General features: G+C 49.4%; 1 protein-coding gene across 1 annotated transcript; it reads left to right on the top strand.

Moving 5' to 3' along the window:
* Positions 1–1,530: 1,530 nt before the first annotated feature.
* Eif4ebp2 (eukaryotic translation initiation factor 4E binding protein 2) lies at positions 1,531–23,539 on the top strand. Its single transcript, XM_004657891.2, has 3 exons — positions 1,531–1,726; positions 17,050–17,226; positions 18,197–23,539. The coding sequence occupies exons 1-3, from the start codon at positions 1,582–1,584 to the stop codon at positions 18,226–18,228; spliced, it is 354 nt and encodes a 117-aa protein (XP_004657948.1). The 5' UTR covers positions 1,531–1,581; the 3' UTR covers positions 18,229–23,539.
* Positions 23,540–23,636: the final 97 nt, after the last annotated feature.

Raw genomic sequence — 23,636 nt, forward strand, 5'->3', positions numbered from 1 at the left:
AGACAGAGAGAGGAGGAAAAGGGGTGTGAAGGTGCACCAGGGTTTCCTGTCACTGCAAATGAACTTCATATGCATATGTCACTTCGTGCATCTGGCTTTCCATGGATACTGGGGAATTGAATCCCGGACCTTAAGGCTTTGCAAGCACCTTTCAGCACTGAGCCATCTGTCCAGCCCTAAAATTGTTTTTTGGGGGTTTTTTTGTTTTGTTTTCCAAGGTACCCTCTCACTCTAGCTCAGGCTGACCTGGAATTCAGTACATAGTCTCAGGGTGGCCTCAAACTCTTGGCAATCCGCCTACCTCTGCCTCTCAAATTCTGGGATTAAAGGCGTGCACCGCCATAACCAGCCATTAATATATATATATATATTTACTTGCACATGAGTGTGTGTTTGTGTGCACAGGCACAACAGGGTTCTTGCTGCTGCAAACTAATACCAGACGATTGCACTATTTTTTTTTTAAATATTTTATTTATTTATTTGAGAGTGACAGAGACAGAGAGAAAGACGGATAGAGGGAGAGAGAGAGAATGGGCGCGCCAGGGCTTCCAGCCTCTGCAAACGAACTCCAGATGCGTGCGCCCCCTTGTGCATCTGGCTAACGTGGGACCTGGGGAACCGAGCCTCGAACCGGGGTCCTTAGGCTTCACAGGCGAGCGCTTAACCGCTAAGCCATCTCTCCAGCCCGATTGCACTATTTTTTGCAAGTAGATTTACATGAGAGCTAGAAAATTGAAGCTGGGATGGCAGGCTTTGCAAGAGCCATTTCCCCAGCTCTTAAAATTATCCTTTAAATTAAAATATATATTTATTATTTTATTACTATTTATTTGTTTATAGAGAGAAAAGAGACGCCCAGAGACAGAATGGGCATGGCAGGGTGTCCAGTCAGTGCAAACGATCTCCAGGCGCATGCGCCACCTTGAGCATCTGGCTTATGTGGGTCCTGGGGAATAGAACCTGAGTCCTTAGGCTTCGCAGGCAAGTGCCTTTACCTCTAAGCCATCACTGTAGCTTTTCCCCCAACCCCTGTAATTATACTTTAAATGGAAAGAAAAAGATAAGAAATTAATGTCGGCTGCAGAAAAGTAGTGTTGAGTGACAATTAAACACGCACGCACGCACGCACGCACGCACGCACACACGCACACTGGGTGTCCGCCTTCGCTCAGTTTACCAACAAGTTCCCCCCACCTCCTTTCACTGCAGGGCGCGGCCCCGCCCCTCGGAGGCCCCGCCCACCACACACGTCACTTCCGGCCGCTCCGCTCTCCTCCCCACCCCCCGCACTGCCCGTGGCTCCCGCTTAGGCCCGCTTCCGGTCGTCGTCGTCGTCGCCGCTGCTGCTGGTGCTGCTTCTGCTGAGGCTGCTGGCGGAGGCCGGAGGACCGGGCGGCGGCGGCGGCGGCGGCGGGAGCGGGACGAGGGAGCGAAGGGAAGCGAGCGCGGAGCGCAGCCGAGCGCGTCCTTCCGCCCGCTCGAGCAGCCGGAGTCGCCCGGGCCCCGCCGCCGCCGCCGCCGCCGCCGCCCACCCGCCCGATCGCCGGACAAAGCCTCGAGAGTCCCCGCGCCACGGCCATGTCTTCGTCCGCCGGCAGCGGCCACCAGCCCAGCCAGAGCCGTGCCATCCCCACCCGCACCGTGGCCATCAGCGACGCCGCGCAGCTACCTCACGACTACTGCACCACGCCCGGGGGGACGCTGTTCTCCACCACGCCCGGAGGTGAGCGCGCCGTCCCGGGACCCCGAGTCCCCAAGTGTCACCGAGTCCGCGCTGGCCCGCTCAGCACGCGGGCACGGGGCTTCCCCGGTGGCGCCCGGCGAGCCTTCGCCTGTTCCCGCTTCGTGGCACTCCGCTGCCCTCGTCCCAGCAGCTTCCTCTCCGCCCCTTCCCGGGCACATCCGCCGCGCCCGGCCTTGCACCTCTGCGGGGCTGCGCGGCCCCTGCGCGCCGTACGTTGGGCGCGCGGTGCTGCTTGCAACGGCTCCCGCGAGCTGTCGGGGAGCTCCGGACTGGGACCCGTCTACGAGGAGGGGAGGCTGGCTGCGATGCAGGGCTGGAAGCCTGGCCCAGTGTCATCCTCTTTTGACAGCATTGTTTACTTTGCTGCTGGAGTCCCCACCGGTGCGGGGGACCCTCCCCTCCCCCAGGCCGGGGAGGGGGACTGAGTGCTAAAATAGTACCACCGGGGAAGCTCGGGGAAAGAGGAGTTGGGGTGGTAGTGGGGGAAGATCCGCCACCCTTCCGGTTAGGGGCTTAAAAGCACCCCGCCTTTGAGATGGTAAATGTAGTTTTGTTATACAGAGCTCAGTAGTTGGGGGGGGTGGTGCTGAGAGAGACTGGGAGGTTCTTTTGGGGGGGGGGATTGCTTTTGCAAAGATGACCCGGAACTGTTTACAAGCTGCACTGGGCTAAAGGTGGAAAGCTTGTTGAATTGGTCCTGCGAGAAGGAAGCTCAAAGGTTGACTGTGCCCCGCCTGGGTTATTCTCTAGGGAGGACGCTGAGAACCAGGCTTCCCTTTTAATCTCAGAACTTTGCTTTCTTTTGGCTATAGGGTGCAAACTTGGTTGGCAGCCCCACAGCCTCCAGTGTTTTTAGCCTTCCTTCTTGGGGCCAGGTCTGTCAAGTGCAGGGCAACCAGTTCCTTGCAGTTAGGCCCGAGCCATCCTGCACTCTTGCACTTGTGAAGAAGGGTCGCCTTTAGCAACAGTAAGGTATAGAAATTTAGAAGGCTGGCCTTGTGGAGAGATGGCCTAGCGGTTAAGGCGCTTGTCTGCGAAGCCTAAGTACACAGGTTCGATTCCCCAGTACCCACATCAGTCAGATGCACAAAGTGGCATGTGCATCTGGAGTTTGTTTGCAATGGCTAGAGGCTCTGGCTTGCCCATTCTCTATCTGCCTCTCTCTCTCAAATAAATAAATAACTTTTTTTTAAAAAAAAGAAAAGAAACCTAGAAGGCTGAGGATGATAACTGGGCCCTGTAATCATAGCACTTTGGGGAGACTGAAGCAGGAGAATGGCCGTGGGCTTGAGGACAGTCTGAACTGCTGCTGTGCTTTCAAAGGGGGGGTGGGTACTGAAGAGATGGCTTAGTGGTTAAGGCACTTACCTGCAAAGCCAAAGGACCCAGGTTCAATTACCCAGGACCCATGTAAGGTGCACAAGGTGGTGCATGCGTCTGGAGTTTGTTTGCAGTGGGTGGATGCCCTGGCGCCCCCATATTCCTCCCCCCCCCCCCCCCCGGTCTCATAAATAAATTTATTTACTGATTTTGGTTTTTTCAAGGTAGTATCTCACTCTGGCCCAGGCTGACCTGGAATTCACTATGGAGTCTCAGGGTGGCCTCATGGTGATCTTCCTACCTCTGCTCCCGAGTGCTGGGATTAAAGGTGAGCACCACCACGCCTGGCTATATATTTTTTTTAAGACATTGCTTGCCGGGTGTGGTGGTACACACTTTTAATCCCAGCACCCGGGTGGCACAGGTAGGAAGATCAAAAGATCACTACGAGTTCAAGTCACCTGAGACAAGACGAAGTGAGACTGTCTCAGAAACTAAACAGACACCATGTAGCCCATGCTGGCCTGGACCGCACTGTGTGGTCCAGGCAGGCCTCAAAGTCACCATCCTCCTTGGCCTGAGTGCTTGGATTGTAGGGTTGTGCATCATCCTACCCGTGGTGGAGCATGCTTTTTGATTGTCAGTAGTTGAATTGCTGGACACAAACCTGCTCCAGATGGAGTTGTCTTCAACTTGAGTTGCTAACTTTTAAGAAATGGGCATTAGCAGGGCGTGGTGGCGCATGCCTTTGATCCCAGCATTTGGGAGGCAGAGGTAGGAGGATGGCCATGAGTTCGAGGCCATCCTGAGACTACATAGAGAATTCCAGGTCAACCTGGGCTAGAGTGAAACCCTACTTCAAAAAAAAGAAAGAAAGAAAAACAAAAATTTTTAAAAAGAAATGGAAATTAGGGCTGGAGAGATGGCTCAGCAGTTAAGGTGCTTGCCTGCAATGCCTAATGACCTGGGTTCGATATCCTAATACCCACATAAAGCCAGATGCACAAAGTGGTACATGCATCTGGAGTTCGTTTGCAGTGGCTAGAGGCCCTGGTGTGCTCATATCTCCTCCCCTTTTGCAAACAAAATATTTTTTAAAATGGGAATTATTTGCATGGGGGTTGGGAGGGATTTGTAATTTACTCCAGAGTGTTTTGTGGCACTGATCTGTAAAATGCCTGTGCACCCTGTAGTTTAGAGCACATGTCATATCACTTAGCTCTGATTCATTTGAAGAAGAAACTAGAAACTTAGCTGTTACTATTCCCCTGACAGAAGATCCAGAGTTCCCTGTAGGCACATTTCAAACTCCCAAGTTGCTGTGCTTTCAAAAAAAAAAAAAAAAATACTGTGTGGTCTTCAAGCATTGCTTTAAAGATAGAAGCCTGTGTCATCATTTGGATTAGTTCCCAAAACACTTGGAAAGGTTCCACCAGGAACACTGATTCATTTACTTAACACACACACCATCACCACTGCTTGATCGAGTATCACTCAACCTGCCTCCCTGTAGCTTCCACAGGACATTTTATTGTTATTTATTTACAAGCAGAGAGAGAGAATGGGTGCACTAGGGCCTCCAGCCACTGCAAAGGATCTCCAGATGTGTGCACCACTGTGCATCTGGCTTAATGTGAGTAACTGTGAAATTGAACCTGGGTCCTTAGGCTTTGCAGGCAAGTGCCTTAACCTCTGAGCTATCTCTCCAGCCCAGAACAGCCTTTTGTTGTAGCTATAAACACTTGCCATAGATCCATCTAGAATATCAATCCTGTGTGTTGTTGTTTGTTTTTTTTTTTTTGAAGTAGGGTTTCTGCTGTAGTCCTGGCTGACCTGGAATTCACCATGTTGTCTCAAAGTGGCCTCACGGAAGCTGGGCGTGGTGGGTGGCACACATCTTTAATCCCAGCACTCAGGAAGCAGAGGTAGGATTGCCATGAGTTCGAGGCCATCCTGAGACTACATAGTGAATTCCAGGTCAGCCTGGGCTAGAGTGAGACCCTACCTCAAAAAGCCAAAATCAAAGTGCTGGGATTAAAGGTGTGCGCCATGATGCCCCTGGCTCAAACCTATGTTTTTTTAGTGGATCTCCATTGGGATCTTTGGACTTTTTTCTCCCCCCGGAGTTAGGGCCTCACTCTAGTTCAGGCTTACCTGAAACTCCCTATGTAGTCTCAGGGTGGCCTCGAACTCACGGTGATCCACCTACCTCAGCCTCCCAAGTGCTGGGATTAAAGGCATGAGCCACCTTGCCCAGCAGTCTTTGGACTTTTTTACGGGAGGCCTTATGTCCTGTGGATATGCGGTCATAATGCTGTGGTGGTCAGACTTGAGGGCTGTTTTATAGCAGTTAGCTCAGTGCTGTTTTGGTGAAGAGAACTTACTGACATTTCACCCCTGTGGAAAATTCCTGCCCCTGATGCTTTGTTCCATCTGCCTCTTGCCCTTCTTTCTTTATCTTTTTAAATTTATTTTTAATTTTTATTTATTTATTTGAGAGTGGCAGAGAGAGAAAGAGGTAGGTAGAGTGAGAGAATGGGCGCGCCAGGGCCTCCAGCCATTGCTTAACTACTACGCCATCTCTCCAGCCCCCCTTCTTTACCTTGCCACGTTTGTTTTATTTCCCTGCACCCGGCGAAGGCACTTGCCACTTGGCCACCTCTGGTCACATGGTTGGTGTGGTCAGATATCTAGTGCATTTTGTGGGCTCAGTCTGTGCTTTGTACAAAACAGGACTGCAGATGAAAGTAGCAAGTGTGAGGGCAGGCATGGGGCGGCGCACCAGTAACCCCGCGCTCCCACTCTGGAGGCAGAGGCAGGAGGATCAGCAGCTCAAGGCCTACCTGGGTACATGAGACATCTCCAGAAACAGGTGGGGGGAGGGATGGATCCAGGGAAATGGAGGATTTGCAGTCCTTGCTGTAAGTGGGCTGAAATCTTGATTTGGACGGGATTGGAGCTGCAGATAAGAAGTGTAGTTTTAGAGCCCCACATGGTGGGGCTCACACCTTTAATCCCAGCGCTCAGGAGGATGGCACTGAGTTCAAGGCCAGTCTGGGCTAGAGTGAGCACTGGCTTCAAAAACAAAAACCAGATAAACAAGATTTTTTGATTACGTAGACTTAAAAACATTTAACAGAATGAGAGGCCCTAGGCTTGGATTGGAAACTTCTATTTAAGTGAGATTGGGAGGGGAGTGCATTTCCTGTCTTCAAGTTTTGAACAACCTGGAGGGCCAAACCCACAGGAGCAATGCAGGGTAACTGTTGATTTGTTGGATGCCTTGAATGATCAGACTGGGCAGGGCCATTCACCACATAGCCAATTTAGGATTCCATCCCCTCCTGCCCCCAGTCCTTTATTCATTGGAGATCACAAAAGACAGCCCACCCTGGAGGTTTTTAATAGCACTGGTGAGCTGGAGGGATCTCATGGGTTTATTTTATAATTGAAAGAAGCTGCAATCCAAAGGAATTAACTTGTCAGTATCATACAGCCAGTTAATCAACAGGTAGCCTCAAATTTAGTGTCCTTATCACCACCCAGCTTTTTCCTGCACTATCTTAAGACACTTATCTTCCTAGGACAGGAAGTTGGCAAACATTTAAAGATAGATTTCTACCCCTGGAATTGCTAGCTGCTGCATTCTGTCCCCTGCCTTACAGTGCAGAGCTGTCTCCTGACAGTTGTGCTCCAGGTTACAGACAGACAGACATAGTGACCTTTTCTGCTTCCCTCTTCTCCTCTGCTGTGGAAAAGTACACGGAACAGCAGAGGCTCCGGAACTAGATGGTCTGAAATGTTGTCCATGCTCTGCTGCTTCCCCTGCCAGCTGGTTCCTTCCCCTCTGCTGCCACCGAGTCCCTGGGACAGAATTTCCTCAAGGCCTTCGGGAGGGTCTGGAGTGTGCTGAAGGGCGGAAGGGGAAACCGGCTCACTTAGAGTGAGCTGTATCAGAAAGCCTTTGGGGGAGAGGCCTGGCCTTGAATCGATTCCGCCCTTGGAGGAATGACCGGTGCTCTGTGTGTGGAGATGGGGTGGAGGGCCTGTTTCCGACCCTGCTGTACCATTTCTCACTCAGACCCAGGGCTGAATTTACTAAGACTTCAGCTCTTAGCCACAGGACTTGATTATTGCACTGAGAGCTGTTGGATGGGTTTGGCCCTGTGATTCGAGGAAGTTGGTTCTTACGTCCCGCCCACTGCCTGCGTGCTCATACTCTGTTGAGATTCGCAGCAGATAGATAGCTAAAGCCTAGACTCGCCTTTATATCTGCCTCCTGACTTCTTGAAGCAACCTTAAAACCCGGGTGTTCTTTAACCGAGCCTGATGGTGCATTCCTGTGATGCCTGTACTGAGACAGAGCCATAAGGATCACAAGTTCAAGGCCAGCTGGGCTACATAGCAAGTCCCTGCTTCAAAATCCTTGTGTGTTCCTAACAGTCCCCAGTTAGCCAGCCTTTGTGTTCCTGGTTTTGGCTATCGTTCTTTGCTTTGTTTTGGTTTGGGGACAGGGTTCCACTCTGTAGCCTTTGCTGGCCTTGGACCCATGGCGCTTCTCCTGCCCCAGCCTCCAGGGGACTGTGCTTATAGACAAGAGCCAGCACACCTGGCTTCCACATCGCTTTTGGTGTTGTCTGGGGCAATGCTAGGGATTGAACCTAGGCCTTCATGAGTGCTGGACAAGCACTCTGCCGCTGAGCTGTCTCCAATCCTTTTCAGTTTTTTATTTGCAGACAGAGTCTCGCTAAGCTGCCCAGGTTGACTTTGAAGTCACTCTGTAGCCCAGACTAACCTTGAACCTTTGATCCTCCTGCCTCAGACACCTAAGTAGGTAGGATTACAGATCACAGCCACCAGGCCAGGCTGAAACCCCTTCACCTGGCTTTTATAGGCCAACTGCTAAAAATTTTTGTTTTTGTCTTTGGGGGGGGGGTTTGTTTTTGATTTTTCGAGGTAGGGTCTCACTTTAGCTCAGGCTGACCTGGAATTCACTATGTAGTCTCAGGGCAGCCTCAAACTCATGGTGATCCTCCTGCCTCTGCATCCTGAGTGCTGGGATTAAAGGCATGCGCCACCACGCCCGGCTCTCAGAAATGTTTTTGAGTGTCTGCATCTAAATAAGTAATTGTGTAGATTCCCTGGGCAACTGCCTTGACAAACACAAGTCATTCATTTCATTGAGTAGTTTAAAATAGTGAAAAGCTCAACAAGCAAAATTGAACTGGGAAGTCCAGTTGGGTTCTTGTGGCTTCTTTGGGATGTTCTGTCTACCGCCTGTGAGAAAAGGTGGCCTTCATTTGTACCACTTTGGGTGCTGCTTGTTTTCCTTGCTTAACTCCCCTGGGCGAGAGGACAATCTGGTGCTGACTAACTCTAGTGTTCTGTGGGACGGCCTTGAGAAAAAGGACATGTTTGCTTGTTTCCTGACTCTAGGAAGAAAGCATCAGCTCTTGCACCATCAAGTAAAATGTTACCGGTGGCTTCTCATATATGTGCCTGTTATTCGCGAGGAAATTTCCTTCTATCCCTAGTTCATTGGATGTCCTTATGAAAGAAAGTCAACTTTTTTTCTTTCTGTGGTTTTAGGGCTCAAACCTAGGGCTCCTTGCTCACCGGGCAAGCGCTCTAGCCTTGGGTTGTACTTTTTCCTTCAGCTGACGATCACATGTGGTCATTCTGTTAGTGTGTACATTAACTGACCTTCAGATGTTGAATCAGACTTGAATCCCTTGGCTATCTCTAACTTGATTCTGGTGACGATTCTTTTTTAGGTGGCTGAATTTGGTGTGCTGTTACTTGCTTGAAGAATTTTGTATATTTGTGAGGGATGTTCATCTGTGTTTTTCTTGTGCCTTCTTTGCCTGACATGTATAGTAAGGTAATGATAACTTGATTTAATTTTAATTGTTGTAGAAATGCTGACTGTATGCCAGTGGAAATAGACGGTTGCTGTGTAGATGCCAAGAGGTACTTACGAGAACGTGTGGCCGGCTCAGGAGTGTCTTTGCAGGGTGTAAGATTAGTCATTAGAGCCTCAGAGGAGCTCTCCTCAGCACTAGAGACCTGCGAGTGTTGGCTTACTTCAATAAAGTGGAACTGCTCTCTGGACTGGAGGTTCCTAGAACTACAAACAAGCCGCAGGTAACGACAGTGTACCCAACACGATTCTTCCTCCTGACTGTGAAAGTGAAAGGTGGGCACAGGTAGAGATCGCTTTTATTTTTCAAACAAGAAATGACCAGGTCAGGCCGGACTAGAGTGAGACCCTGCCAATACATACATACATACATACATACATACATACATACATACATACATACCTGGTTTAACTCATGTTGCAGCCTAGACTTTGGAAAACTAGATTTGCCTGGAGAACCACCGTCTGGAGTCTCCTGTGTCACTTTGAGGTGCCTTGTTGCAAATGCCTTTAACTTGTGCGCAGCACTTTGTCAATCTGTAAAGTTCGATCTTGCTGCGGCGGCTGCCCAGGGTCTTACCCTCCTTGAACATTGCTGGGTTGGAAATCTCTGTTCCCAGTTACTGAATCTTGGACTTAATCAAAGGATAGTTGGATATTTTACAAAACTTGGATGTCTTCCATTTGCCACAATACTTAGTCACATTAAGTTAAAAGGCCTGAAGCTCCAATTGTGCCTTTTGTTGATGTAAAAAGGAAAGTCTCATTTTTGGTTTTATTAGCGATTGAGGGATTTGATGGCTGCGTACACTGAATGTGGCTTGGCCAGCACCTTCTGTGAAGGGCCCTGGGGTTTGTCTGACTGTTCTTCCATGGAGACCCCGAGTTAGTTTGTTCACAGATGCTGTCCAGTGTGCTCTGACCTTGTCACCATTCTCCTGAGTGCCGGGAGGACAGCTCTACCTCTGTCCTGTGCTTCCCTGGTGGGGGGGGGGGAGGTGGAACCTTCGTGCTCGGTACTGGCCAGAGGCGGTGGGGGGGGGGCGACGTGCTCAGTACTGGCCAGAGGCAGTGTGTGTTGGGGGGGCCATGTGCTCGGTACTGGCCAGAGGCGGTGCGGGAAGCTGCTGGTGGCCTTCGTCTGCACTGGACAACCCACTGGAACCCCTGACTCCACACTCCTTTCCTGCCTGGGACTCTGGCATGAGGTGTAGCCACATCTTACTTATCCTTGGAATGTTTTGTCATCACCTTATTTGAGCCGTGCCCTTGGGCAGGGTACTGAATTTTCCCTGTCCAGGCTGTCCACTAGCATGGGCAGGTGCTTAGCTCTGAAAGTGGCCTTGGTTCAGCAAAGTTGTCTAATGCAGCATGCTGCGAAAGCCCGGGAAAACCTCCCTGCGAGTGAACTGTGTGACAGGGACTTTCCCGCGTAGATTTTTGCCAATGTAACTTCTAGGTGTATGTAATAATGTAAACATGGATTCATTGTCTTTTTGCTAGTTGGTCTTAAAAGGAGACTCTTAAGTTCAGATGGCCTTGTTTCTATATTAGCATCATGTTAGGCAAACCTAATTTAGACCTCATTGGGGCTGGAGAGATGGCTTAGCAGTTAAAGTGCTTTCCTGCAAAGTCTCAGGACCCAGGTTTGGTTCCTAAGTACCCACGTAAAGCCAGATGCACAAAGTGGCACGTGCATCTGGAATTCATTTGTATTGGCTAGAGGCCCTGGCAAGACCAAGCCCATTCTCTCTCCCCACCCCTTGCAAAAGAATAAATTTAAAAAAATAAAAATAACTCAATAATTTAGGCCTCTTTCATTTTGTAAATTTCTGCCATTTAAGAATCACTAGTCTTCAGTGTAAAGTGGAGAGTGTTTTCCCTTCTGTGTATTTTCTGTCAAGGATGCTGTTTTACTCCTATATTTTCCTTAGCATCCAGAGAGTATGGGATCAAAGTATTAGAGCTTTCTGCCATCTGATAACTACAGGATGAAAAATAATGATCAGTATGTAACGTTAACCTAGTTCTTACTGGTTCTGCAATCCAAACGTGAAGACCAAACAACGTATGCACTTTTTACAAGAAAACCTGAACAGTCTAGAAGCACATAAACTACCAGGAGACCACCATGCCGGTGGTTTCATTAGCACTGTGTTCTTTGGTTGCTGCTGTTGCTGTCAGTAACGCATGTTTGCCACAGTTGCTTGATTTCTTAACATTGGACGGCACTGCTGACTTCATGTTGTACAAGATAAGGCATCCAGGACACTTTGATACTTTCTATCTTCATTTTCTGTCCTTTCTCCATTTATCAATTAATTCCCTCCCTCCCTCCTTTTTCTTTTTTCTTTCTGTGAGAAACCTAGACCCTTGCACATGCTAGGCAGGCACCCTACAAATGAGCTACACACTTAGCTCCTACCACTGAATTGTCTTACCATTTTGGGTTCTTGTATTACCTTTAAAATTCTATTGGGTTCTGTCCCAGCACCGTCACTAACAATAACAAACCTGTAAATAATGTAGTCAAGGGCTGAGGATGTAGCTCTGCTGGACGAGTGCTTGCCTGGCATGTAGGAGGCTCTGGCTTAGATTCTTTCTCTACATAAAACCAAGCAGGCCTGTAATCCTAGCACTCTGGAGGTAGAGGCAGGAGAATAAGTAGTTCCAAGGCCGTCCCTCACACACACGTCTGCCCCTGTCTTAGACAGACAGACAAATGTGCATATGTATGTGTGTATATGTATGTATAAACATTTATTAAACCCTCATCTCAGTCTCTCAACCTTGCCACTGTACTATAAAAGATAATACGGGGCTGGAGAGATGGCTTAGCGGTTAAGTGCTTGCCTGTGAAGCCTAAGGACCCCGGTTCGAGGCTCGGTTCCCCAGGTCCCACGTTAGCCAGATGCACAAGGCGGCACACGCGTCTGGAGTTCGTTTGCAGTGGCTGGAAGCCCTGGCGCGCCCATTCTCTCTCTCTCCCTCTATCTGTCTTTCTCTCTGTGTCTGTCGCTCTCAAATAAATAAATAAATAAAAATTAAAAAAAAGATAATACGGGGGCTGGAGAGGTGACTTAGCTATTACAGCACTTGGCTAAGAAGCCTAAGGACCCAGGTTCGATTCCCCAGTACCCACATAAAGCCAGACGCACATGATGTGTGCGTCTGGAGTTTGCCCTGGTGCGCCCATTCTTTATCTTATCTGCCTCCCTCCCCCCTCTCAAAATAAATAAAAAGATTTTTTAAAAAACATAATACTGTCTGTCCTCCTGCCTTTACTTGCTGAGTATAGCAGCCTGTTCATTTTTTCTTTTTTCTCCTTTTTATTTTTAAAAATATTATTTTATTTTAAATATTTTATATTTTATTTATTTATTTGAGGGGGGGAGAGAAAGAGGCAGGGAGAGAATAATGGGTGCGCCGGGGTCTCCAGCCATGGTAAACACCAGACGTCACCTTGTGCACCTGGCTCTTGTGGATACTGGGGAATTGAACCTGGGTCCTTAGGCTTTGCAAGCAAGTGCCTTAAGCACTAAGCCATCTCCAGCCCATCTTTTCCTGTTTTGTCTTTTTTTAAATATTTATTTATTTTATTTTTGGTTTGTTGAGGTAGGGTCTCACTCTAGCCCAGGCTGACCTGGAATTCACTACGTAGTCTCAGGGTGGCCTTGAACTCATGGTGATCCTCCTACCTCTGCCTCCCGAGTGCTGGGATTAAAGGTGTATGCCACCATATCCAGCATCTTTTCCTTATTTTATTTTATTTTATTTAATTTTCTAGTTTAGTTACTTCTAGATGTGTAATTCAGTGAAACTATGTCACAATGTTGCGTAACCATAAGCACTATTCCTAAAAAACAGTCTCTACAGAAACTACCTGTTAAGCAGCAATTTCTCATTACTTCATCTCAGTCCCAGATAATCTTTAATTTACTCTCTGTCTCTAACAATTTGCCTACTTTAGCTGGGTACAGCCTGTTCATTTTTGAAGTAGCATCAGGACTTGCAACATGTATTCTTCCTAAACTATGGTTCTTGTATACTTTTTAAAAGTACATATTTTTAAATTTTTTATTTATTTGCTTATTTGAAAGAGACAGAGGCAGATAGAGAGAATGGGCATGCCAGGGCCTCTAGCCATTATAAACAAACTCTAGATGTATGCACCACCTTATTCATCTGGCTTTACCTGGGCTGGGGAATTGAACTTGGTTCCTTTGTCTTTGCAGGCAAGCGCCTTAACCACTAAGCCATCTCTCCAGCTCTCTTGTACACTTTTTGCTACAGCTTGATTGTAAACAATGAAAACCAGTGTCACATAGACAGCATTTTTTATATTTTACAACTTCCCAATTTAAAGACAAGGAATATTCACTAAAAATACAATAAAGCTGAGCATGTTGGTGCACGCTTTTAGTCTCAGCCCTGGGGAGGCTTAGGTAAGAGTATTACAGAGTGAGTTCCAGATCAGCCTTAGGTAGAGTGAGACCCTGTTTTGAACAAAAGGAAAAAACAGGTAAAAATAAAATAGGGTATTTAGCGGAAGGAAAATACTTCCTTTGTCAGAGTTTAATAGATTTTTTGATACTCCAGCAGGGTGCTGGGGAGATGGCTCAGTGGATCTGAATTTGATAAAAAGCAAAAGTGTCTATAATCTCAGCATACTTCCTCTGACAGCAAGATGGGAGGTAAAGAAGGGAGAATTTCCCAACAGGTCAGAACAGGAACACACAAATAAGTAATATAATATTAAAAATTAAATAAAATGCCCCAACAATTGATCAAAATCATTATTTTTCTCTAAGCAAACATTTTATGAGAGTAAAAGTGTACTTGCACAGGCCTTCCTAAAGAGGCTGGTCCTCAGAGTCTCCCGCTACAGTTTTTTTTTTAATTATTTTTTATTAACAGCTTCCATGATTGTAAACAATATCCCATGGTAATGCCTCCTCCCTCTTTCCCCTTTGAAACTCCACTCTCCATCATATCCCCTTCCCCTCTCAATCATTCTCTCTCTTTATTTTGGTGTCATGATCTTTTCCTTCTGTTACAATGGTCTTGTGTAGGTAGTGTCAGGCACTGAGGTCATGGATATCCAGGCCATTTTGTGTCTGGAGGAGCACATTGTAAGGAGTCCTACCCTTCCTTTGGCTCTTACATTCTTCCCACCACCTCTTCCTCATGAGACCCTGAGCCTTGGAAGGTGTGATAGAGATGTTGCAGTGTCCAGCTACAGTTTTGTCCTTTTCTTTGTCACTTAGTCATATGTTCATCCCTTTTCATTGGCAGCTTTAAGATGGGCTCTGTTCCTGTCCATAACCAGCTTAGACCAGAGTTGTTTAGTATCTTTCAAGATTTCTCACAGTCCCCTGATGCTCCTGAGATCACATGATCGTGTGGCCCTCTGTCAGCTCGATACCCTGTCACCAAAACGCTACTTAGCCGAGCTCTGCCCGGCCTCCTCCCTCCCCTGCTCATGTGCTGCTTCTGTTCACTTTCCCCCTCAAGAGCTGGTTGGAACCCTAAAATATTGTAGGGTGTTGGGCCACACTGTCTTGTCTAGCCAGTTCCTGCTATGCGAGATTAGGAAGAGAGGTTTCTAGTTCTTGCTGTCGGTAGGGTCTGGGCCACCCAGAGGCCACTGTACAGGGAGGTGGTGCAGCAGATAGCGCTTTGACATCCCGAGCTCTTCATCGGAAGTTTTGTAGCCCGGCATCTGGAGAAACAAGCTTGAAGCTGGGCGTGGGGACACACGCACGTGATGTCAGCGATAGGCGGACCACTGTGAGTTTGAGGCCACCTGAGACTACATAGTGAATTCTAGTTCAGGCTGGGCTAGAGCAAGATCCTACCTGGAAAATCTTTTAAAAAGCAGCAGCTTGACAAATAGGTTGAAGGCTGGGTAGCGCAAGCCGCAGAAGTGCTGAGAACAGTCTCTTCTCCAAGCTGTGAGGGGTTTTCTGTTGTCTTGAACTTGTCCCCTAATCCATTAACCCCGAAGTATTCCTCTCCTGGCATGACTCAGATTACACTCCGAGGGGCAGCAAGCCCGCTTCCGGCCTGGCCGCGTGTTTATGGACTACCACAGCCAGTGATTGCGTTTACTGTCGCTCCCAGAGTGCCTGGGCCGTGGTGTCTAGTCCCAGGGCAGTTCTAGAGTGGCTTAAACTAGTGAGAGGTTATTAGGCCCCCAGCACCTGTCACAGTGCCTGCAGGCAGGCCTGGGCCCACCCACGACAGTGAGGCCAGTGGCCCTCCTCATTTGGCTAGAAGGATGTTGAGCTGAACAAGGGTAGAGGCATTTAGCCATTCCTGCAAGCAGTTCCTGCACCCGGAGAGAGAGGAATCCAAGGGTGCAGAGGCCTGTCTCATTTTCTGGAAGACTGACATGAGCTGGTGGGTTACAGAGGAAATACACCCTGAGTAATGCAAGCAAAAAGAGCTGGGGGAAGTTTCCAATAGGCTTTGGTAATTCTGCCACCAAGACAAATGTGCCTGGCAGGACCAGGCAAGGCAAGGCACGTGGGGCTGAACTGATGAGGTGATTGAACTTTTCCCAGAAGAGCCTTGCCCTTTCTGGATCCATCAGGAAACCGGGGAGGAGAGAGGGGGAGGGCTTGAAACTTTTTTTTTTTTGCATTGTGTCACGTCATTAGGTTTAAGCCATGGTGTTGATACACTGTTCCAAGGCAAAACTGGGAGGAGTCTGGTGTCTAGACCAGTGCTAGAAACATGGGCAGGCACGTGTTTTTCCACAATGACTAACAATAAATGCATAAGCTGTGGCAGTTTTGTTGGCTGCAACTTGCCAAGTAGTCCTGATTTCCCTTGATAGCTGGCCATTGGCAAACACGGGTTCTTTGATTCTGATTTTTTTGTTTTATTTTGTTATTTTTTTGAGGTAGGCCTCATTTTAGCCTGGGCTAATCTCAAGCTCATGGCAATCCTACTACCACAGCCTCCTGAGTGCTGTGATTCTAGGCATGTGCCACCATGCCCATAATTATTAACTCTGTTCACACGTTACACACCACACAGTTGTTACCTCTGTAGAGGCTGCATAATGACTACAAAAGGGCTAAAGAGGCCTCAGCAGAGTTGGTGAAGTATCCCGAGGCCTTCCGTGCCGCAGGCAGTGGCAGGGTTATGCAGTGTAGATAGGATGGTAATGAACCCCGTGGAGATAGGGCGGCAGAGCCAGCCTTGGAGCTGAGTCGGACTGGAGAGGTTGGGCACAGGAGAGCAGATTGATCGGTGCCTGTGGGCAGACCCTGTCAGTCGTGAGGACCGAGCCGCACGGAAGCCTCTGCCTGTTTCCTACCTCTTGCTTCCTTGGTGCATTTACCACGACTCAGATGCCGGGTTGGTAGGGGTATTGCCATTGAGGTGTTCAGTGTCCTTCATGAGGTCCAGGCTGGGGTCTGGTATGTGCAGCAAATTCTCTGGCCTGGTTTTCCTGATTTTTTGTTTGTTTGTTTTGTTTTTGGAGACAGGTAGGAGGATCGCCGTGAGTTCAAGGCCATCCTGAGAATGCATACTGAATCACAGGCCAGCCTGGGCTAGAGCAAGACCCTGCCTTGAAGATTTTTTTCTTTAAACTGAGCGTGGTGGCGCATGCCTTAAAATCTAGCACTCATGTGGTTGAAATAGGAGGATCACTATGAGTTCGAGGCCAGCCTGAGACTAAATAGTGAATTCTAGGTCAGCCTGGGCTAGAGCAAGACCCTACCTTTAGAGGGGAAAAAGAAATGAAGACTTTTACGTCAATATTAGGATATGGAGTGGTATAAATAAGGCATAGCCCTGGCATAGGGAGCTGGAAGTCGAGAAGCAGGCGTCTTCTACCTGCTGCTGTGCACTGAGTAATAAGGAGAGAAAGAAAGAATGGTTGAAGGAGGAGGTGAAGTGGCTTCCTGGAGGAAGAGGCGCTGGAGCTGAGTGTGGAACGAAGCAGGGGCTGCCACGTGGCAGAGCGTGCTGCGCCCGGGAGAGGAAGGGCACTCTCTCCTGTCAGCCTGTGTTGTAACGCCTGAAAACCTCCAACTCTGGCTTCCAGGAACCCGAATCATTTACGACCGCAAGTTCCTGTTGGATCGTCGCAATTCTCCCATGGCTCAGACCCCGCCTTGCCATCTGCCTAACATCCCTGGAGTCACTAGCCCTGGCACCTTACTGGAGGACTCCAAAGTCGAAGTGAACAACTTGAACAATCACGACCGGAAGCATGCCGTTGGTAAGGGAGCCAAGAGTGGCTCTGGGAGGTGGAGGGTCATGACCCTTTCCCCCTCTGCCCTCAGTTTCCGGTCTTGTTGGGTGGGGGGACAGTCCTGCGTGAGCAGGGGTATAGCTCGGTGGGTGGGCAGAGTGCCGCCTAGCGTGCAGAAAGCCCCGGGTTCCATCCCCCACACTGCACAGTCTGAAGTAGAAGGTCAGGATCATCGTTGGCTGCACTGTTGAGCTGGAGAAGAAAACTGAAAGCAATACATTCAGGGCATGACAGAGCTCAAGGGTGACTCAGAACCGTGCCTGCAGGACGCCCTTGCCTAGCTTTACTGGGCTAGAGATGACATGCACGGCTTTCCTTAGGCCAAGGCTCAGCACAAGCAGAATGACTGAGGTGGAAATGGCCTTGGGCTCATTTCCGGGGTGTGTGTGTGCCTGCAACAAAGTCTACCTCTAGCCAAGGCTAGCCTGGAACGCACTCTATAGCCCAGGCTGTGGCGCTCCTCCTGCCCTGGCCCCTGCTGTCCGGCTCACAGGCGTGGGCTGCCGCTGATGATTGAGGGCAGAGCTGGGCAGAGCCGCTAGAGTGTGCTCACCCCACCTGCCAGCGGATCCGGAGTGGCCGTGCCGTCAGCCTGTGCACCAAGTGCCTTTGGGCAATCCTCCTGGGTCCTTTCCCATGGGAAATGTCACTGCCTTTCTTCCATCCCAACCCAAATGAGAAGGATCAGCCATCACAGGCAAAACAGCTGAGTTTTCGTTGAGACGGGGTCTTGTTGTATAGTCCAGGCTGGCCTCAAACTCACATTGGCCTCCTGGTTATGGGTGCATGCCTCCCCACCTGCCAGAGTAAATGTGAGGCGGCTCTAGAGAATGGAGAAGTTGGAATTAGTTTTGACCCTTATGTGCAGTGAATAACGTGTAAAAACATTTTGCCTTTTCTTTGTATGCTAACTTTTCATCTCCCTCCTCCTCACCAGGGGATGATGCTCAGTTTGAAATGGACATCTGACTCCCCCGCTGAGAAGACGCAAGCGGACGGACGCAAGAGGCCTGCACGCGCCTCATCGGGCCAATGGATCAACAGTGCAAAGAGGCAGGACAAGCAGTGCCCAGTGCCGTCTCCTCCCTTCCTCCGGGTGCCGGTGATGGGAAGACGAGCCTCATCTGACCTCCTCTCCTGTCTCTATCCCCTGCCAGTGAACAGATTAGGTCGAAGGCCCTTGGAGTTTTCTGTAGAATTAAACAGTCCATAGAGGAAAACAGTTAAAACTGTAGCTTCCCCCATCATTTCTCTACTGGAGAACCTTCCTGGTCCCTGTCACACTCATCCCAAATCTATGGTCCGTCTCAGCAGCATCTCGCTGGGGCAGCTGAGGGAGGCCTTTGGAGGTTTGACAGGACCATTGCTGTCTATGTTCTTTCTTCTGTCTCTCCTCCTGTTATCCCACTGCTGACTCAGTGCCTAGCCTGGGTCTTTAAAACCAGTAAGGGAGGATGATGAACACCTTGAGGTGTTTGTCCTTGGGGACAGCCCAGCTTGTGCCTCTCCAGCAGCATCCCCTGGGGCACTGTTTTCAAGTCTGCTCCCTCTTGGCTTTTTAGAGGAATGTCTTCTGTCTTTGGTATGATAGTTCATCTTCCCATTCCTTTACTTGGCATATCTGGACAGGTATTTTTCAACTCTCCAACTTAGAAAGGAGCCCTCAGTAGCCAGCTAGTCTTTGTTTTCTGCCATTTCTCCTGCTTACCCCTTGCGTGCAGAGTCCTTGTGTGCTCTGGGATGTCCAGGTAGTTCTGTCTGCTCCCAGGGTCGGTCCATACGAGGTGACAGTAGCACTCTGGTGGATAGTCCTGGCCACTCTAGTCTGCCTGAAGGGTGCCGAAGGATGACCCCTGGAGACTTCTGAACTCTGCTTGAGTACCCACATCAGTAGTTGCGATTTTAAAATCCAATGGACTTTGGGATTTCTTTTGTCTTGGATTATAGTTTCTGATGCTTTGAATTTAAAATTGACTTCCAGAATGTTCTTAGAAAAGAACTACTCCCTCTTCCAGTTTGAATCTGCTTTGTTTGGCTGCTGAGATAGATAAGCATGAACTTATTAAAAACGTGTTCCTCCTCGTTCCCTTGCCATTCCCATTGTACTCAGACCCTCTTTCCTTCTCTCCTCCATCCTCTCTCCCTCTCTCTTGTCATTTCCTTCCCTTCTCTTTGCCACGCCATTTCCAAATCTACATCAGAGATACCTCACATTTTGGTATCTGATAATATCTGTCACCCCTATTATCTAAGGGATGACCTTTTATTTTTAAGATAACTACAGACCTATTTTTAGATATGCTTTCAATACAATTTTGAACAGCAACTTTGTTAACAGAGCATCTTCCAGTGTGAGGAAGGTTAGAATGCTGTAGGCAAGTCTGCTGCTCTGCGTCACCGTCCTGTCTCCCACAGGTCCCGTGGGGTGCTCCCTTCCCTTGGGGTTAGGGATGAGTATTTCCAGTCTGGAGTTTGATGTGGGTGGTTTGTGAAACTGGACCATTTTGTCTTGCTTTGAGTTATTCAAAAAAGCCTTGTCCTTCCCAGTACCCCTTCCCACCTTCCTTTTCTCCCTGCCTCCCTCCCGTTGCCCTGGTGCTGTGGACTGGCACAGTGATGGCTCCCTGGTAGAAAGGCTGATGCGTGCATCCCCTCAAAGGAAGACAAGTAAAGTGACCACTGGTGTCCTAGGCATTTCTGGTTGAATGGGTGCCCTGAACCCTCTTACTCAGAGACCAGAGCCCCTGTGGCTAGAAAGGAAGCTGTTTTCCTTATGAATGGTGAAAAGACCCTATCAGTGAACCTCTGGGAAAAAGGAGGAAGGGCGTCTGCAGAGCTTGGTGCTGTGTACTGCTACCAATGTGAACAATTTGGCGTGAACCCTTTGTGATGGTTGATGTCTCAGGAATTAGCTGGATCTCCAGTGTTTTGGGGATGCTTTGAGTCTCAACATTGATAATCAGAAAAGTATTTTTCATTGCTTACTGTATCCCTATTTTGATTTGAATTAAACTTCAAGTTTCTTTCACATGTTCCTAGACACGCATAAGTTGTCCTGTCGCTGGCGCAAGCAGCTTGCCCGGGACCTCTTTGTACCATGGTTCTTAGGGAGCAAAGATCTTCTGCTTCTTCACACACTGGTGGTGGCATCCCATGGACTGTGCCTCCGGCTCGCGGCTCGGAGCTTGTCACTGAGCAGTGAGCACCCACTGCCTCGCTGGGTTGCTGTCTGTGGCCTCTTGGCTTCTTCATGGGCCCACAACCAAAAATGGATTTCAGACATGAGAGTTCAAGTAGCATCAAGACTCTTTACCCCTTTCTTGGCATCCTAGGGAGTCTACATATGCCCCCACTCAGGAGGATGTTGCCTGTATTCGTGGAGAATGGCGACTGCCTGGTGCAGAGCTTATCTTTGACCTCCATAAATCAACTTTGTACAAATAATTGCACAAGAGAGAAGCTTCCATCAGGTGACATCTCCCTTTCTCTCCCTCTCTCTCTTTCTTCTATTTTATTTGCAAGCAGAGAGAAGAGAGAGAATGTCACTAGGGCCTCTAGCCAATTTGTGCATCTGGCTTTACATGTGTATTTGTGAATCTAACTCAGGTCATTAGGTTTTGCAGGCAAGCACCTTAACCGCTGAGCCATCTCTGCAGCCCCTAGGTGATGTCTTTATTGCATACAGTCAGGTGGTGCACCTCTGGGTGCTTAGAAGGAGCCTCACAATGGTGATCACGCCCCTAGATGGAAAGATGTGCTATCCTCATATGCTTCACAACCTGCAGAGGGCACCACGTCAGAGGAGGAGCTCCTTTTTTATGGGAACCTCTTTCTCAACTTGTGACAATCAGTCTTGATGAGAAGGGGCCTCATCAGATCTAGCAAGGACACAGCCATCTCGGTTCTCTGCAACAGCATTTGTCAGACGCCCCAGTACTCTGGTTCTGTTGAAGCTGGTACCGCGTTCTCCACAGCCCTGGAGGAGGAAAGTCAAAGTGTCAACTCTGCACTGGGCTGTTACCATGTAACAAATGACTTCCTGCTTCACTGTGTTAAGCTGGCAGTCACCTTCCTGTGGTTTCTCTGGGGTCTCCTGAGGATACAGGCAAAGTGGATGGGCAGAAAGGTAGCAACGGTCAGTGATGGCACATTGCTATCAAAACAGGGATAGAAGGTGCATTTCTTTCTCTCCAAAGACCTAGTGGTCTCAAAGGAGGTGGCAAGAAATTTCCAAAGCTAATCCTACCCTAGTGTGAGCGCCAGCAGCGCAGAGGTGTCCTGGGCCTCGCCACCTGTTTCCCTTTAGTCGGGAGTTGCCCGGAAAGGGGTTGGAGCCTTCCACCCGAGCTGCTTTAAGGGTGGGGCATCCGCAGGCAGAGGGGGCAAGAGACAAGCAGATGTCGGGCTAGTGGGTTGTAAAGGGAAGCCAAAGGGTGAAAGATGCCTGCTATGGAAGGGCCTGATCAGGCCACTCCATAAACAAGGGACCGCCTGCCCGTAGGGGCCTTGCATGGGTTAGCGCCCCTTGCCCTGGCCTTCTTGATGGGCTCCTGAAGGGAGCAGTCTTGTTCTCACCCTCAAGGCAAACAGTGCTGACCCCCCAGGGCCACACATTCTTAGCAAATGTCTGCTGCGTCTCTTGCACCCACTGCCAGCCACCTTCAGCCATTTCGGACTTAAGACAAGTGAATTCTCGTTGGGGGTTTGCGCGGGCTGGGCCCCTCACGGTGGTTTCCTCCCTGCTCCCCTGCTTGCTTTAGGGTGCGCTTGGATATGCACTGCTGCTGAGCAGCCATGAAGAGCAGAACTCCTCTTTAAAGTGCCAATCAGTTTTTTATTTCTGATTTTGAGGTAGAGTTTTTGTTGCTGCTGTTTGTTTTTAGCCGTTTGGGTTATTGTTTTCTTGAGACTCTCAGACCTTGCTGTCACTGTTTAAACAGCGCAACCTCACACGTCCATCAGACACAGCTCAGTCCGGGCCTCACCCCTACAGCCACCAAGTCAGGGCTCGGGTGCTGGCAGCCGTGGACCACGACAGAAGCTCTGGGCCACCTCTCCACCAGCTGTTTGTAGCAGGGCCCTTGGTCCTTTGCAGTCCCTCTAGAAGGGAGGCACTACTGTCTTAGACTATTTTGTGCAGAACTGTCCTCACGTTTTCTGGACTGCATGCACTCAGCAACTATTTATTAACCTGCGAGACCCAATCACTCAGCCCATCCTTATTCAGTGAGGTTAGGATATACAGAAACGCGGTTTCTGTCCGAATTTTGAACGGGTATATGGTGACCCCACAGCTCTTCACCCTCAGCTTGTAGTGGCGGATGAGATGGGGGAGGGCTGCCGCAGGGGAATCACGATCTTCGGTGCCGTGGTCCAGGCACATAGCCCACTCCGGCCCTGGGGTTCGCTGTTAGTAGTGGGCTTTCCCTCAGCTCAGACATGTCAAATGAAGACTGAGGATAAGCAAGCGGCACATCTGTGACTCGGTTTAAGTGGTCTGTGGTTTCCCTTCACTTGAGCTCTGCCTGCAGCCCCAGTGGACTGTATTGCTTGCCATAGATTCCTGGTGGGAAATGGTCCTGAGTTGAAACGCACTGTGTCAAGAGCCTCCCCCCCCCCTTCGGACAGGCGACGGGTGGAGAGGTGCTGCCATGCTCGGTCACTTGGACATGTTGATGTTTCCAAAGGGAGCTCATGCTGGTGCTTAAAACCACCCTCCTAGACATTGCAGTCTTCAGAGAAGTCTGAGAATGCAACAGAAACTCCCAGGCCCTTTCTCCAAGCCCAGGCCAACAGGAATTGTTCACGAGGCCCACTACTGGGAGGCGAGAGGTCAGCGGCCTGCATCCCTGCCATTGAGCTGCTCGACAGTGCCTTTCTACCACCCCGTTCCACCTGGACAAGAGTCATACACCTCTAGGTGCCAGGAAGGTCCCTGGGGACACGCATCCTCAGGCACCTATTTTAAGCATCTTTGTAAGTATTTTGTATGAGAAGCCCTTCCCTCTCCGGTGCTGCCAAGCGTAGCTGTGTGCCATGCAAACACGGGCCACCAGCACTCTCCCCATCCTCCCTGGTGTGCCGTCTCCCTCCACCTCTCTCCATGCACCTGCAGCCGTGGGTAGCGGGGTGCCATGCTATCCCAAGGCAGGTCTGTGTGTGTCCATGACTGGTTTTGTTTGAGCTGTCCTTCCAAGCCAGAAAACGTTTGGAAGTGGGGGGTGGGGGGAAATTCTCACCAATGGTTGCTGTTACTGTTAATAAAGACCTTGACTATCAACGTGGACGTGGTTCAGCTTGGTTGCCTCACATACTAAACATATTCTTCACACTGAGCCACACCCAGCCCCAACTTGGTGTATTAATTTTTTAAATAC

Source organism: Jaculus jaculus, chromosome 18 (assembly GCF_020740685.1).
Source record: "Jaculus jaculus isolate mJacJac1 chromosome 18, mJacJac1.mat.Y.cur, whole genome shotgun sequence".
NCBI classification, from domain to species: domain Eukaryota; kingdom Metazoa; phylum Chordata; class Mammalia; order Rodentia; family Dipodidae; genus Jaculus; species Jaculus jaculus.

Bases quoted from the DNA above. Each gene is read 5' to 3' on its own strand.
- Eif4ebp2 (XM_004657891.2), top strand. From the start codon at position 1,582: ATGTCTTCGTCCGCCGGCAGCGGCCACCAGCCCAGCCAGAGCCGTGCC. The intron at 1,727-17,049 runs GTGAGCGCGCCG...TCTGGCTTCCAG, and splicing joins GTTCTCCACCACGCCCGGAG to GAACCCGAATCATTTACGAC. The intron at 17,227-18,196 runs GTAAGGGAGCCA...CCTCCTCACCAG, and splicing joins CGACCGGAAGCATGCCGTTG to GGGATGATGCTCAGTTTGAA.